Source organism: Equus caballus, chromosome 9, assembly GCF_041296265.1.
Source record: "Equus caballus isolate H_3958 breed thoroughbred chromosome 9, TB-T2T, whole genome shotgun sequence".
Taxonomy (NCBI): domain Eukaryota; kingdom Metazoa; phylum Chordata; class Mammalia; order Perissodactyla; family Equidae; genus Equus; species Equus caballus.
In genome coordinates this window covers 87253653-87271175 of record NC_091692.1, presented here as the reverse complement: position 1 = coordinate 87271175, position 17523 = coordinate 87253653, and the positions used below count along the sequence as shown (strand labels likewise).

Genomic DNA, 17523 nt, shown 5'->3' with positions numbered 1-17523 from the left:
TAAAAGAGCAGAACAGAGGAAAGAAACACTTTAGAGGTAAAGTCAGCCAGTAGTTTATATGCTTCGTAAAGATAGGAATTATATCTGTTTTACTTACCACGGTTTAGCCCACAATTAGGACAATACCTGGTAAATAATAGGGCTTGCTTAAAATGAATGAATGAAATGATAGATGTGGGTGGTAAGGGAGAGGAACCGGTTAAGTTTGACTTTTGGGTTTTTTGCTTGGGTGACTGGATGGATGGCAAAATTGCCCACAAGCAACACTGGAAAGGAGGAGATTGAGTGGGAAAGACTAGGAATTCAGTTTGGGGCAAGTTAAGCTTAGGGTGCCTGGGCAAGATCCAGGGAGAGAGATGCAGAAGGCTGTCGAACACACACTCTTGAAGCTCAGGCATAAAAGACGTGTGCAAGGGAGGTGAATCTGGCAGTCATCAGAATTTGAGTGCTAATTGAACCACGAGAGTGAAAGCAGTCACTGTAGGGACTATGGAAAATAAAACAAGAAGAAGGCACAGGACAGACCTTGAGGATCACCAGATGGAGGTGCAAGAGAACAAGGATCCCATGATAGAAACAGAGAGGAAGCAAAGTGGGCAGGAGAGAATTAGGGAATGTGGTGTCATGGAAGCCTAGAGAGCAGAACATTGGAGAAAGATCAGCAAAGTCTAACATAGCCAAGAGGCCCAGCAACATGAAGCTGAAAAATTGCCTATTGGAATTGAATTGAAGAACATCATTGGCAAGAGACAGGTTTGAGAAGGTGGTGAAGTCAGATGCCAGATTGTCACAGTTGATAAGAGAGAGCTCTGGGTTTCCAAGAAGAACCCCAACTCCACCCCTGTCCTCTCCTCCCTATCTATCTCAGGAGTCTGTCAATGATTTGGAGGAGCAAGAGGAATCACTAAGAGTTATTTCTGGCCCCTTATGTGAATTTTCCAGTCCCTGTCTGTGCCAGCAGATACTCCTTTAGTTTTGGTGTCGTGCATCTTCCCTGCCATTATATTTGTGTCCATTTGGGTTCAAATTGCTGGTTTGACCCAGTCTGGGTTCTAGCGCCCCAGTTGCTCTTGGGCACCCTAAGCGCTCATCCTTTGCCTCCCTGACTCCTGACACATGCAAGGGGTTCTGCCCATTGATTTGACGTCTTGGCGTCCTGAACCCTGGCTCAGTTACCAGTGAGGCTTCCTATGCTCGGAGCTTCTGAGTGGAACAAAAGTAAGAAAACTAGAAAGCAGAAAGTTTACGATCGCAGGTGGACTATTGAAATTTAAGGTTACCAAAGTAAAAGTAGGTAGGTGAAGTAGACCAAAAGTGAAAATTTTGACGTGGGGGAGGATGTGCAGAAATGTCAAGGCTAGGGCGTTGGATGAGTATTCAACATGGTCATTGAATCTTTCAGAATAAAGACAAGATTTAGGATGAAAATGAAGACTTAAGAAAAGGGTCCTTATATTAAAGATCCTATTTTTCCCTTCTAGTTGCAGGCTATAACTAAAATCTAATTGTGCTCTTGAGCTCTTGTGGATTAAATTATTTAACAGGCCCTCAGTATTCTAGAAGATGGGGTGTAGTAACAAGAAGAGAGACTTGGTCCCTGTTCTCCAGGAGTTTACATTTTAAAGGAATGGGGAAGTCAGACAATTAACCAAAACACGTAAGTGCTATGAAGGAAATACAGATATATGACTAGGGGCAGATAAAATTACTGCATATTGGGTTGTGAGGGGCCGCTGAAGATTCATTTTGAGTACTGAAAGGACCCTACATGCAAATAACCAGGAGAAGAGCACTGTAGACAGAGGAGACAGCTAGTGTAAAGATCCTGGGGTGGGACAAAGGTTGGTGTGTTAAAGAAGAGCAAAAAGGCCCAAGTGGCTATAGCATAGTGAGCAGGGAGAAGTGGGTGCAGATGAAGCCAGAGGAGACGGGAGCTTGATCCCGCAAGCCTGATTGATTTGAGGTTTCATTCTAAGAGAAGTGATAGAAAGGTTCTAAGCAGGTCAGTGACATGATCTGCTTTAGATTTTTAAGAGATCACTTTGGCTACCTTGCAGAGAACGGATTGGAGGGGGCAAGAAGGGACTTAGCAGACAGACTGCATCTTAGACTTAGCGTTTACAGGAGGATACCAAAGGGTGAAGCTTTGATGTCACTATAAAATGTATTGTGTAAGGATATTCATCATTTTAACTTGATTTTTATGATAAGCGATATGCCAAGAGAGGTGGAGCCACTCTTTTAGAAGCCAAGCTCCTTTTTGGAGCCTGGGGTCTGTCCCTCAGATATTGTAAAATTCTCACTATCAACCCATCTAAGCCTTTCACATTCATCATAGCACCAGAATCCAGGCATTTTTCTACTCCTCCTCTGGGCCTTTTAAAGAATGACCTAGAGATAGTCACATATGGGACTTCCATTGTATATATTAATTGTTTTTACACAATAGACTGACTTTGGTCATTACTGTTATCAAGAAGTCAATATGTGTACCATGAGGATTGAAAAACGTAGATGGAATTTCTATATTCCACACAATGAATGGAAAGCAAATATGTTTCATTGCCAGGAATATAAATATCCATAAGCCACTAATGCTAATAGAGGTAGAGAGTTGGGGCCAGGTACCATGTTGGGAGCATTGCTCACATTCTTTCCATTTAATTCTCACATCAGCCTTACAGGGTAAGTGTGATGTGCCTGCTTTACAAATGAGAAAATTGTGATTCGTAAAGATTGATTAATCCCTGAAGGTCATGTATCCAGTAAATAACAGAGCTGGAATTAGAACTCAGTTATTTCTGACTCTAAAAACCACATACTTTCCATCAGGCCTTCCCTTTGTGGCCTTAAGGTATATGCTGGATTTTTACCTTGCTTCCAGGTCAGTCAGTCATAAAAAGGTGTGTATGTGTACGTGTGTGTGTGTGTATTCACCCTCTGAAGTTGGGTCACTTGCTCACCAGGGATATTTAGAAATTTTCTGTGAAAGCTCCAGGAAATGACCAGATTTTCCTCCAGCTAGCCTATCATCCCAGGTAGCATCTGACTCTCTGAGTGTCCTTGTGATAATTGTTGGCATGGAAAAGTCTAAGCTGGAGAGTCTCTCGCATCTACTGAGTGATAAAACAACGATTTGATGTAGCCCCACTTGGACTGGAGAATGTTGACACCAGAAGAAGAGCAAACGTGGAGGGAGTGGGGCTGGCTGGGCTGGAAAGCAGGATACAAGAATATATTTAGGTTCCTGTATCTTCATCAATCCCAACTAGGCCTTTTCGTAGATCTTCTTGTCTGTATCCATTGGAAGAAGAGACAGAATCCTCATCTGATCACCTTGCTGATCAAAACCCTCATGTTGTTGACCTGATGTTGAGGGTCCCAGCCTCCTCACTGTAGACTGGTTAGTCCTGTAGCCTGGGAGTCTTGTGATCCTGGGGCAAATCTCTGCAGGACCCAAAATTTGCACATTTGATAGTGGAAAGGGCCTGAAAGGAAACTCAAGGGAACTGAATGATAGCCCTGATTTCTCCACTTACTACTGCAAGGCCTTGGGCAACCGCTTCTCCCCTCCACGCCTCAGTGTTCTCATGTGTTCAATGGCTGGACTGTACGGGACAATCCTGACACTTCTTTTCGGTTCTGACACGGCCCCATTCAATTTCTCCACCTCAGACTCTCAGCAGGTTGGGAGTATGTGGCTACACTGGTGAGTTACCTACACTTCCAGATCCTACCACCCAAAGCCCAGAGAACAAATAATTAGCCAGGAATCAATGGGAGCTCCCGCTGTTTACAGCTATCCTAGTGAACTGTCTTAAAACATCAATATCAAACTCAGAAACAAGAGTTAAAGCAAAAAATAGTGTTTGAGGTAAAATCTCACCTAACTAGGGAATGAAATTTACCCTTTCCCTCAGCATTCTGGATAACTGAGTTTTGATTACATGGATATTAACAGCCAACATCATTACAAATACCTTGCTTTTTTTCGGGATCCTGTTTTCAACATGACTACTAAGTTTCCAGTTGAGTAATATTGATCCCTAGGGTTTGTTTTCTTTCCTTCTGTTTCTGCCCCTAAAAGGCAGTATGCAAACTACGTGGCAGGCCCCCTTTTCATGCATTCAAATGCCCACAAGAAAAAGAACTCTCTCAATTCAAATTCATTTTCCTTCTATCGTTCAACTTGGGCCAGTCAGTCCCCCCAAGATGTTCATTTGTTCCCTCATTCATTCAGTCATTTGTTATTCAACTACTTGTTGAGCAACTACAATTTGCCAGGCACTGTGCTGGGTCCTGGGGATAGAGAGATGAAGAAGGTTCAAGCTGTCCAGGAGCTCACAGCCCAGTGGTATTACTAAAAGGTCAACTGGCCCAGTATGAACGTTGCTGTCAGTAAAGCAGGACAGTGTAGTAGAGGTTGGTCCAAGATAATCAGAGAAGACCTTCCCAAGGAAGTGACTGTTAAGCTGAGATCCACAGCCAAGCAGAGGTTCACCAAGAATGAGGCACTAAGACCCCACAAGGAGGGGAACAGCAAGGCCACCATCTAGGCCTGGGATTCTGCTGCTCAAGAACAAAGCACAGGCTTCTCTTTCCCCACAGAGAACTCTGACCTGAAATTCCTACCCCTAAAAAGGCCTGAAATACTGGATGTTGGTCTTAAAGAGGAAAGTGTGCTTTCAGAACTTACTGCTCTGTGATAAGCTGCCGAGTATCTCATTGTCCATCTTCAGTCTCAGTATGCAGGAAATCACAGGCAAATTTTTCTCAGTAGGTAATTTATTTTTAACCATTTTAACATCAGATTAAGCTTTGATGTTCATTGGATGGGACATCTGCAGGAGTAGAGAACATGGAGGCCTTTGGACATTTCCCTGAAGTCAGTCTGTACTCTTCTGGTAAGAAGGCTTTTCTTACAACGAACCCCCCCCCCCCCCCCCCCCCCCCGCCCCGGGCTGTCCTTAGCCCTGACTCAGAAGATAGCCACTGAGGTCAGCCAGGACAAATCATTAGGGGGGTCTGGTTTTTCACTCTCTTCAGAAAGGCAAGTGGATGGGAAGCCTTCCAGGGAATGCTGAGTGGATTAAACAGGCAACTTGATCCATTAATTTTGACTAATCATTCTTTCTTTCTCTGAAGTTCCAGGGGTAGAATAAGGTGGAAGAGATAGAGGCAGAGAGGTGAGTTTGTGGCTCATATAGAAACTGCAGATCTGGAAATGCGCATTTAAGTTGGCAAGTGTGTAAGATGCAGCCTGTGGTTACTCCACAGCCAACAACTGGCTGAAACTTTTCTAAACAAACTAGTTGAACTCTCCTTTCACCAGGGATTGACTAGTTGTTTGGGGAAGCCATAAAATTGTGGCCTGAGGAACTGGAACCAACTAATGTATGGTATTTTAAATATGTGAAGATAGGTAGGAAGAGAAAGCAAAAATCTAGATTTTTTTCTGACTTCTTTATTTCCTCAATTTGAAAAACTAGAATTGTGATTTAAGTTTGATTAATCTTGGTGCAAATTTTGCTAAGATTCTTCATTGTAAAATTTCTTTATTGAGCTCCTTCAGAATTTTCCCATCTTTTCTCTATCGAGGATGCCTTTTATTGTTTTGACCCAGGGCAATTCATGTGTATGAAGGTTTTTCTTTCCAAATAAAATTGCATTTGGTGTGAATGAATTTGTATTCCCATTTTTTAAAGTGATTTGTCACATATGTCGTGATCCATCATTGCTACCCCTCTGCACAAGGAAATGAGAGTTATCACCCTAACGTGATTTAATTCCAGCCTAGAGCAAAGACGCTTGACATTTTTGTTGGCCTAAACAGCCTCATCTTGGCTGTTTGTGTATTACTTCCTTTTGCTTCACCAAGGGTTAAAAAGGAACTACAGTGGTAATTCCTTGGATATTGATGGAACTTTTTGAAAGGTCCTCTCACATTGCAAGGATCCTCAAACTACTGTGAATTCCAAGTTATAAACCATTAGACTCTGTTGTGTCTTTCCCATTCTCTCACTTTTATGTCACCTTTAGTCCCGTAAAAGATCTCTTCACACCATGAGACGATAAGGGCTTTGTATACATCATATGTGGTAGCACCCACTCAGGATTCCATGTCTTGGGGATACTTGAGCTTGAACAGGACTACTCTTAAGTGATAAACTCAGAAACAAACATCAGGGATAATCATGGCCCAGAAAACCTAAATTATTTAGACATTTCCAATAGAAAAGTGTGCAGTAGAGGTGCCAGCCCGGTGACGTAGCCGTTAAGTTGACACACTCTGCTTCATCTGCCTAGGGTTCACTGGTTCGGATCCTGGGCCTGGACCTACGCACCACTTATCAAGCCATGCTGTGGCAAGTGTCCCACATATAAAATAGAGGAAGATGGGCATGGATGTTAGCTCAGGGCCAATCTTCCTCAGCAAAAAGAAGAGGATTGGCGGTGGATATTAGCTCAGGGCTAATCTTCCTCAAAAAAGAAAAGTGTGCAGTAGAAAAGTTAGGGTATGAGGAAATAGAAGCCACAAAGTCCCCAAGACATAACAGTTTGACTCTAACCTGAGTAGTGTCATCTTTTCCCAGGTTCGTCCTGCCATAACCAGTGAAAAGTAAGAAAGGTTGGATTCTTGAAGGGCGGTAGTTTGTAGCTCCGTTGGAACCAAATTAAGGAAAGCATCAATAACTAAATTGAATTGGTAAATTGTACAATAGGAATCTGTAAAAAACTCAGATCTAGAGACTTAAAACACCAAACGTGAGCAATTTGTCAGCAACTCACAGTATCATATTTATTTCATATTCCTAAATGAAAATAATTACTACAAAAAGTCTTTAAAAAGATAAAAGTTTAACTAATTGTTTTATTTCAATTTTCTCCAAATTTCCAAGAAAACACATGCACATATAAACATGCAGACACATGTGTGTTTCATTTTACCCATGGCATTGACCTTTCTGAAATATCTACGTCTTTGAGGTTCACAGAAAATCTGAGCAGCTTATGTCCTGGTATATGTTTGTTTATTCATTTCCTGAACTGAAATGATCGAGGCTGTCAACCCAAGGTCATTCGGTCAATGAGATAGTGGTCACCTCTCCAGCCACAGCCTATGACATTTTCACCCAGTCATTTCAGGGCTACAAGTACTTTGATTCACACCTATACTGTGGTCCCTTAAACAAACCATTAATGTTTCAGCTTCTCTCTCCCCAACTCATGAGTCACGTCCAAAACAGGAATCCTGCCTCCCTCCCTGGGCTCAGCCCATCCCTGTCGCTCACTCCACCCCGAACCCTGAGATGAAGTCAGTGCTGGGGTTTGCATATCTGTTCCACACATTACTAGGGATGTGATATTTTAAAAGCTAACAGTTGGCAGCTTGTCTCAAGTCATGTGGCTTCAAAGTGGCCACATCTAAAGATGTGCCAACTTCTGTTTCAGCCAATTCTGCAAAAGTTTAACAACTCTTTTTGATTAAAAATGGTGCAAGTGTGTCATGACTCAGGCACAATCACATTCCCCCGAACTGAGATTAGCATCTTTCTGAGGAACTCAAAGGATAATATCAGAGTGAGGAATCCTCAATTCGCTAATAGAGGATCAGTCAAACAGAGCCAGGCAAGCTTCTCAGGCAGATAGAACCAGTGTCAGACACCACTTGTCCTGGGGTAACCTGGCTCTGAGGTCTTTGGACCAGGGCTTGGGGATGAAATCTGGAATTGCCTCTGTGGGCTCTGAGTCTCCTTTCCTGAGAGTTCTGCCTAGTCACCTGGAATTCTGATTGGCCTGGAAGTTCAGCCACGCTGACTGGTTGCCCACACCTCATCCATAGATAACCAAAACCACTGTGTGTCCCAAACCACAAGCCAGTAGGATGAACCGAAGCCAGCAGCAAGGCATTTAATGTCAGGCAAATGACTCTGGGAAGAGAGCCTGCCATGTCTGGGTCCTAAATCCCAAAATAAATAAACTGTCTTACTGATCCCACTTATCAATATTAGTCAAAAGGTCAAGAATAAGGTTGCGGGGTTCAAAAGAGTAGCAAACTAGTAAATTCTTATTGTGGAATCTGCCAGAACGAGGGGTATCTCCCCTGTCATTGTTTTATTCTCTTAATCATAAATGGATTGAAATTTCGGGACACAAAGTGACAAAGGCCAATCAAAGGAATTCACTCATCCTTTATGCCCTATCAAATGTAACATTCACACAATATTTTCAAACTTCCAGTTCTGCCTAAAGGTGGGAAGCAATGATTTTCCTAATAGCCTGGGCCACAGACTGGCATTATTTGCTCATGATTGAGGATTGGGAACCAGGCTACCGAGGGCTGCTGGCGTCCTGAAGCAGGCTGGCTGGAAAGGTCTGGACTGTTATTTCAGCAAACAGAGTGGACACTCTGACCCTGGTTATTGCATTTCTTGGAGCAGGATCTATGAGCTTATTATGAAAATTACTTAAACCTCTTCCCGGAGCAGTAGCCCATAGCCCTCCTTCCACAGGAAGATCTCATTACACCTTCTTTTGCTTTGCTTGGAAAACAGATTATGGTGACATAAATATCCAAAGGAAAAAAAAAAGAGAGAGAAACTAAGTAGGAATTCTAACTAAGAAACCATCACACATGGAATTTGAATGTGATATTTCATTTTCTCTCAAGTGTAGACAAGAAAAGTCACGACAATCTTGACTAACATATCTTGCTGAGGGAGAAGTGTCCAATTTGCTAGCACCTCCATTCCTCTAAGAAGGACAAGTTGTTACATGGCAGGCTCTGGGAAGCCCCACGTGGATATTTTCCTAAGGGTCCCCAATCATTGTTTACCCAAATGCCACTTAGAGCCTTCTTACAGAAAAGCATGACATCTTACATCCAAGAAAATCTCTACTCCCCCAGCCCTAGATTTGAGAACAAAATAGTTGTGTCTCTTTCAGGCACAGTAAATATTCTCCCTGAGTCCCTGATGCAAACCGTGGTAGACTAGATCAGCTCAAAGCTTTCCTATGACGTGAGCTTTCTTAAAAAGCACACAAAATAACTATTTAAAAAAACGAGTAGGAGTCTTCTCTTCTAGGGGTTGGATGGTAGTTTTAACAAATAGTAGAGAAAAAGTAACTCTAATGTGTACACCGGGTGCTCTCATTCAGGCTTAGTGCTTGTTCCTGGCAATTTCTTCTCACATCTGCTTGTAATGAAAGGACACAGGAAGTGGAATAGAAACTGAAGAATAAAATCTCTGCCTTTTCCACAACCCACACCCTACAGGTGGCCATTTTGAAATGGAGCCACAGAGGCCTCCAAGTTAGGCACCCGGAAAATGTTGCCATAAAGGCAATGGAAGGGTGGTCCAGGAGTTGGCTGAGGAAGCCTTTGGCCTTACCTGCTTCTGAGTGCAGACTCCAGCCTGAGACTGGAAACCAGCTGAGTCTTTGTAAAGGATAGGATGTCTCAACACAAGAGGCTAAGGCCCCATAAAGAGGCCCCAAGCCTGCTAGACTTGGCATCCTCTCCAGGTCTTTCCCAAATCAGCAATGAGCTGGTCCTCACTGTGAGACCCTGATCACAACCACCTACAGCTGATCTCAAACCTGCCACGTCCATCTCCCAGAAGAGCCAAACGGTGAAGCCCTTTCACTGATGACTTCAACTTTCTGCTTCAAGCTGGCTCATGGGAGATTCTCCAGCTGACAGTAGCCTAGGCATTGGTTCCAGAAAGGTCTTCAGGTTAGCGCTTTTCCATCTGTGATCTCTGGTGGCTTACTGGCCAGTACTGGGAGGTAGTAATGAGAGAAGCCTTCTCTGGCTTCCAGAAACCTGGATAAAATATCATATTGATGAGCATCATAAGCCTGCCTTTCAAGGCTCTTGCTCTTGGCTGGAATTTTATTCAACTATCATAGTAAGGCCTTTTATCTCCTGCTGATCAAAAAATAGGCATTTGATTGAATAGTAGGAAAATAAACTACTTTTATTTAATAAGCACAGTTTGGGAAACATAATCTTTTCAAATTTGGAGTCCATTTGGGACTCCATTTGGGAGAGAAAAGGAAAAAATAAAGGGGCTTTTAGTAAGAAGAGATTGGAAAGAATGCTCTAAAGAACCTTTCACCCATCCATTCATTCATTCCTGCCACACATACTTATTAAGAACCTACCAAATGTGCCAGATGCTAGAGATGAGTTATGGATGAAACATAGCACCTGACTCTTAAGGAGATCAGAGCCTAGAGGAACAGACAAACACACTATTAGGCAATTACAATACATCACAGTAACTGCTATGTTAAGGATAAGTGCAGGCTTAGAATAGGCTTCCTGGAGGAGGTGACGTCTGAATTAGTTTATAAAGTAGCAATAGGAAGGGAAACTAGATGCTACATGTTCCAGTGCATGAGATATAATGGACTGAGTAATTGTTTAATAGGTGATATTGTGGCAGGTGTCTAGGCCCCAGCATGGGGTCAGAGGCCATTTGCATTTGGTCTGATTCTGTGCAGTAGTATGCTCAGGACATGGACAAACTAGAAAGCCTTGTGCCATATGTGGACACCATGTCACCTGTGGAGCCATTGGGGAAATCAAAGCTGTTAGTCTGAGGAAGAAAACTCCAAACACTTGAAGGTGGCCATATGGAGGGAGATAAAGAGATCTTATTCAGAGATCAGAAACAGGTCCACTGGGCAGAAGTTGCGAACAAAAGCAGGGAAGAACTTTAGAGCACTGTTTCTCAAATGGCATTCCATGGAACATGTAGAGGTGATTCAAGCAAAAGAGGGTTTTGTGGTTACAGAAGTTTGGAAAATGCAGAGTCCAAGTCTCATTTCTGCAGAACTTATCAATGTCTTTATTTCAGTAATGTGTACTATGAGACTCCGATGAGATAATATAAGAATTTTTTCATTCAGCAAACATATATGGAGCGGCCACTTAGTGCCAGGCATTGGCTTAGGCACTGGGGACAAAGAAATTAACAAAAGAGACAAAGTTCCTTTTCTCAAGGGGAGTAGTCACGAAAGATGATAGTAAGCTAATAATGGATTCACATTTCCTAAACTGATTGGTCCACAGAACCATTCTGCAAAGATGCATCCCTTCATTCTTGTGTTCTTTGGGACACATTTTTTGGGGACTAGTTAATTAGGAGGATGTAATGATGAAATAGAGTGGTGACTTCCCCATACTCCAGTGCTGAAACTATGTAAGCTGATTTAGTATGTCCATAGGGATGCTGTACAGGGTGTTTTGAGACTGGAATATGCGATCCACAAAACCTAATGTGTTTTTGACTCAACAAAACTGGATGTTTCTAGAGAGTACACATTCAGCCTGAAATCTCTTGGGGAAGAATTTATTTGCTGACACAAACTCATTAAAGAATACCAAGGGTTATGGCCATCCATGAAGTAATAGAGCCTGCAGAAAAAGCTTGTTTTCAGTGTGTACATTGACAAAAGACGATTCCCGAAGAAAAGTCTTCTCACCATAAACCAAATGATGAGCTTAAGGGGACTCATGGCTTGCCCCCCTCCATTCAAATGCAGTTTATGAAAGGATACCCAGAACCTCTGATGGTAATTTTTACCAAAACCCCAAGACTCTCAGGCAAGACTCTATGTTCAGAAACTAGGGTTCAGAATGGCCTCTGGTTCTCATCTGGACTATGATCTGTCTTAAGTACATTTGAGTGAAGAAGTAATTTCTGAAATGCCTACGGAGGGCATGGGTCTCAGTGAGGAAAATCTCAGGGCTGTAATTCTTTTTGTAAAGAGACTCAGACAAGAGAGGCCAGCTCACCCGCAAACTTTGATGTTTCCTGACATTGCTACTCCAATCTGACCTCCCTAATTCTGAAAACACCTGCTGGAATAAATAAATATATACATTTATTATTGTATATAAATATAATATATATTTCAATTACACATGGAAACATATATTCAAATATATGTATTCAATTATATATATATATGTATTACATTTCATTATTCTCATGGCATTTCCCATTTCCTTCCATTTCATCCATTTATTTTTCCTATTCTTTAGCCAATTGCTTAAGTTGTTTATATGAAAGAAGAGCCTCAAAATTTGGAGGTCAATTTAAGGTTGGACTCATATTTGAAAGCTTATGCTATTTTTTAACAGGATCCCAATCTCGTTCACATTGGTCTTGTTAGTTTAAAAACAGAGAGCCATATTTTATTAAAAATCACTTATTCCAGCATGATTCAAAATAGGCAAATCAGACATGCTATGCATTTCCCCAATACTACTTACAAATGAATCACTGTAAAGGTATCAGCACATGAATTTTTGGTGTCGGCAGCATTATCCCACTGAAGGTGAACGTGTGATCAAATTTCAGTGGCCACACTGGTGGAGGAGGAGAGGCATCACAGATAATCTCAAATTATAGCTGCCCCCAAAGTCATTCACGCTGAGCAGTGCATTGCGGGTTAAATGAAAGCTGATGTTCCCTTCCTAATCCCAACTTACTTGATTTCTTGCGTTGATGTTGGTCTTCCATAGAGCATATATGTCCTAAAGGTGTAGGGTACCACGAGACTGCTGGTCAAACAGCAGATACAATTGCTATATGCGATTGACAAAGCAAATGATCAGAAAAGGGATCACTGAGCATTGACTGCCTGCATAAAATACTAGAGATATAATTGCAAGGAATAAAAACAATTCCTTGGATGAGAAAAGAATTCTCCACCTCAGCATCATTGACATTTGGATGCAAGGACCCCTTCCCAGCTCTTAACAACAACCTGGTGGCAATGATGAAAGAATGACAGGCACTTCCAAATTCTTCTCATTTGAAGCAGCCACACAGATGGCCAATAGAATTTTATGAGGGGTAGGGGAACTCTGAAAGGAGGAGATTTTATTGGTCTCTGCCTTACAAAAGTGGTCAATGTTGCAGGCAACCAGGAAGCAACATCTATTCCTAGTTTCTCAAAGGTCCCCTTCAGACTAATGTCGGTCCCTGATGACGTTTCACCAGTGTCCATCAAAATGAGAAAAATGAGGACAAAGCTCATTAAATGAGTTATTCCTTAAGTTAAATGCATTCAACGTAAAGGACTGTCTCTTGTTCTAAGATTATATCATTCTCGCTGGAAGAAAAATGTCCTTTCTTTTATAAAATGATGGACATATTAGAGAGCTGTACTTGGGGTAATTGCTGCTGCTGCTGCTGTAATTTATATAAATAGGTCCCAAAAATATATTTTGAAACTCCCCTTCTCTATGAAATCCGAAGGTCCAAGAGCCACTGAAGTTGTAAGGGACTGGTAGAGCGGATAGGCTCAAATTAGTTCAAAGAAGGAAAATTTTAAGAAAATAAAAATTACAAAGAGAGGTAGAAATGTCTAACTATGAATGTACATAGATATTTAGCTCATGTCATCTCCAGCTTTTCCACCTCCTCTCCAAGACAGAAAACTAAATTTTGTCATTTTCCAAACTGTGTGGAAAGAATTTCCACCCAAGGAGCCAATGGGAGATCCACAGCGTGGCTGACAGTCCAGTCTGCTTTGCCTTCTGAGATGCTGTTAATAGCATTTAATCCCAGGGTCTCGAGCCCTCTGGACCTGCATGGATCCTGCTGTTCAATTTTCTGAAACATTGGTCCCTGCTTTCTTCTCTCCGCTCCAGCCCTCTGGTCCTGCCGCACCTCCCCCTAACATCTATCTTTTTCTCTGTGGTAGCCTCCTTGGTACTCAGAGCTGAAATTAACTGCTTCAGTGCCCTAAAAGCATATACTTTACTTCCTTATGTTGGTAAATGCAACTCCAGCCTTTATCCTGGGACTGGAGAAAAGAGTATCAGTAAATTCTACCAGTGATGAAGCCCTAATGTAGAATTCTTTAGAGACCTTGAATATCTCCATGAAGGTTAAAATGAAGAATCCAACAGTACCATGAGAAGAATCCTTATGGAGTGGGCTACAAGTCTCCATCAGGTCAAAACCCCTGACTCCGGCTCTGGAGTCAAGGGATCTGACCCAGCTATGGATGAGCTGATGGCTCCTGAGCACGTCTCTCTGAGGCTCATGGATATAGGAAAGGTTCGGGCAGGAGGGCCTCCAGGTGCTCTGTCAGCTCTCACAGGCTGCCATTTGATGACTCCATCATCTTATCTCAGGCTCACCTGTGGTCTAAGCATGGCCGAGCTGGGAGGCTGGCAGAGAAAAGCAGAGGCGGTGAGTGCGTACAGAGGCAGGGAGTTTTCACTTGCCCAGCCTACAGATTCACAGCATCCTATATCCCCCCCTAAGGAAATCTCTTGGGGGAGGGGATGTCCTGTATCCCTTGAGCTCCAACTCTCACTCTTTTGCAAAGAAGTTGTCTTCAAGTGGAGCTATGAGCGAGCGTTGCACTTGGCTAGATCCAGCCAGGTGATCTTGTCACCTGCAGCTGAATCTCCAGGAAACAGAGGCATCCCTGCCAAACCTGGTGTGTCTTCATAAGCCAATGCTAGTTCTGCATCCATGTGGCCACACCCAATGACCAACCCGGGTGGTTGTGCCTCTCCCCACCTCCTGCTGTTTAACCCTGTGAAATGGTGAGAGGCTGCAACTGCTTGCATTTTTTGCCTAAAGGAAATTAAACAGATATATCTATATAAAAATATAGATATATAATGGTCTATGGGGAAAAACATATTTGTGAAGTGTGAAAATCTAACCATCTTTATTAAGTTGAAGGAGCAGATCCTGGCACATTTGGCTGCCTGTTCATGAGGAATGCTAGAAAAAAATGCAAGCCATGGGTCTGCCATGGGTCCCCAAGTCTCTCCACCACCATTAAAGGAAAGACCACGTGAACACGTGGACTCTAGATGGTTGGAGATGATCATTTTTGTGGACTCTTCAGATATATTTTACTTTCTGTTATTTGTATCAGTTCTCTTTCTCTCATACCAGGGATGTGCCTGGTTAGAGAAAGGGTCTTGACTAACATTTCCAAGCTGACAACTCTCCAAATACCTGAACCAAAGGAATTCAGTGCACCTACATAGAGGAAAGGGAAGCGTCCCTCTTGATGTGATATTTTGCCAGGTTGTGTTTCTCTGAACCAAATGCTAACTTATCAACTTCTGTAGGTTTCACTGAATACAACTGCATGGAATGCTATTACTGTTTGCAATGCAACCTGATCTAAAAACATTGCATTTCTTTGTAATCCAAAGGGGACTAGCAGGTTTATTGTGTTTGCATGTGCTTTCCCCCTAGACTCTGGCTGCCCTAACAAGAAATTCAATAAATCTACTTCCAAACCATCTTGCACAAGCTTTGCATGTCCAGTCTGGGCCTGAGGAAATTAACAAGAGAATAGAACATACCATCGACTTGCGGAGTGGCGATAAATTGAGAAGAGAGCATATCAAGCCATTCTCACTGATGTTTAAAGACTCCAGCCTGGAGCACAAGGTAGAGCTGGGTCTCCAGAGTGGCTCTTTTTCGGAAGTAAATCGTCGTCAACGTTCACGGGACTAGAGAGAGAGCCCAGGGGCCGTGGTTTTTGGTTGGTGTGTTTGTTGTTTGTTGGTTTGGTTTGGTTCTGTCTTTTCTTTTCCTCTTTGAAAATCATGAGTAGACTCAAGGCCATGAAAGGAGATGCCAGTTAGAAAAGAGAGCCTCAGCTTTGCTCTTTAAGGAAAAGATGACAAAAAGAACAAAAGCATTCCTTCCACTTTGCGATTATAAACTCAGGTGACATTAGCACTTGCCTTTGCTTTTAGGTGAATTCGCATCAATTGCAACCCTTCTAACATAAAACGTGAGGGCGCCCAATAACTTGATGTAAGCATTAGTGATAAACACTCTTTCTTATATTGTAGACACCTGTTCTCCCATTTCCCCAGTTTTCTGCTGGCTCAGAGCCCCTCTGATGCAGGCACAGTAGAAAGAAGATGAGTTGTGGATTCAGACTTGGGTCTGAATTCCATGTCTGCCACTCCGTTGCTAGATGACCTTCTGTAAGTGAAGTATTCTGTGAACGTGAGGTCCTCTCTGTACAATGAGGCTAATAAACATGCCTCTCTTATAGGTCATTAAGAAAGGCTCCAGGCCACGCCTTGATTAGGTTAAGCGTTCAAAAATGGCATCGGCATATTGATGATGATTTTTTCCCATGCCCCTCTCCCACCACAGCTCTAAATTGTAAGGTGCTGTGGGGAGGTGGGTGCTGTCCCTACTTAAAGGGGCTGCTCCTTGGCGCTGATGGAAGCTGACAGTGCTTCCTTGACTGAGCACAGGAGGCACTTGGCGTCTGCAGGAACCTCAGGCAGGAACAGCAGGGAATTTGCAAGCAAATTTCAGGAGTTTGCTCCAATACTCTGCAAAGCTCCAATGAGCAATTTTTTGTGAGTTTGCTCAGCTGCCAGGGCAATACTGCTTTGGAGAATTCACACTTCTGTGCACATGCACCGTTCCCAATGAGTCTCTTTGATAACTACCTAAAGGTTGCAAACTCCAAAATTAATATCTTCACCTGAGGCTCACAGTTTGAAATGTATTGTGTCAATGTACTAACAAAACAAAAGGAGAAGAAACATTTTGCCTCCATCAACACTGCCCCTAAAAATAGCCGGTGGACTTTTCTTATTCACAACGTAATTAAGGGCTTAAGGTCCAAATTAAATGCATTTTCTTTCTTGGTTGCTACACTGAAGGAGCTAGGAAAAGCAGGGTGGTCCTGCAAAGAATCTTGTGAATTAGCCTTTGTAAATACCTGTATCCAGAGCTATACAAAACCCTTTTATTCATTCTTGCTAAAGATGTATTTGCTTTGCTAATAACCTGACCCCTGAGGACTAGATTTTCTAATGTGTTTTATTTAATAGTGTCTGCATCTCATCTGCAGGCACCTGGTGATGAAGCAGGAATGAATGCAGGGGAGGAATGAGGCATAGTGTGCCCGTAGTTGATTTCGGTGACCAGGGGAGGTTCTTAGAGAAGCGAAGGGCAGCATCCTGAATGGACATGTGGACGGTCCAGCCTTGCACCATCTAGCGTGTGTGCTCTGCATTGCATGGGTTCCCCAGGGTGAGGACACCCTGCATCAGAAAACGTTCACTCCTCTGGTGTCACAGAGACATTCCTCACAGACTCTTGCTCCAAGCTGCTCTCTAGGGGCTGTGTTACTGCTGAGCAGAGAATATATAATAAGTAATAATTATTGGGTATTTACCAAATACCAGGCACTATTCTAAGCTTTTGGCACAAATTGACTAAGAACGATGGTATGAGGCAGAAGTTTTTATGAGCCTCGTTTTGTACTTGATGAAATAGAGACGCAGAGAAATGATTACATAGTCTGCCCAAACTCAAACTGTCAGTAGAGGGACTACGATCTGAGCCCACTGTGACCCCAAAGCCAATGCCGTGTCTCTTGACGACGCTGCCTCTCCCGGGAGCCCCCCAGGCTCACTCTCAGGCCCTTATATGAAGAAGACAATCCTGTGCTACCTTCATCCTCTCCTCTTTGAACTTTGGAAGGAGT

At 42.8% G+C, this 17523-nt stretch overlaps 1 protein-coding gene across 4 annotated transcripts in view; it reads left to right on the top strand.

Annotated features, from left to right (window-relative positions):
* ADCY8 (adenylate cyclase 8) overlaps window positions 1-17523 on the top strand; it is a 217675-nt gene that overhangs the window by 118327 nt on the left and 81825 nt on the right. For 2 of the 4 annotated variants that reach the window (XM_023648978.2, XM_001916500.6), the window contains exon 8: window positions 15252-15449. The exons of the other annotated variants lie outside the window; for them this stretch is intronic. In XM_023648978.2, coding sequence (XP_023504746.1) covers window positions 15252-15449 — 198 coding nt within the window. The remainder of the gene's footprint in view (window positions 1-15251; window positions 15450-17523) is intronic. 4 annotated transcript variants of the gene reach the window in all.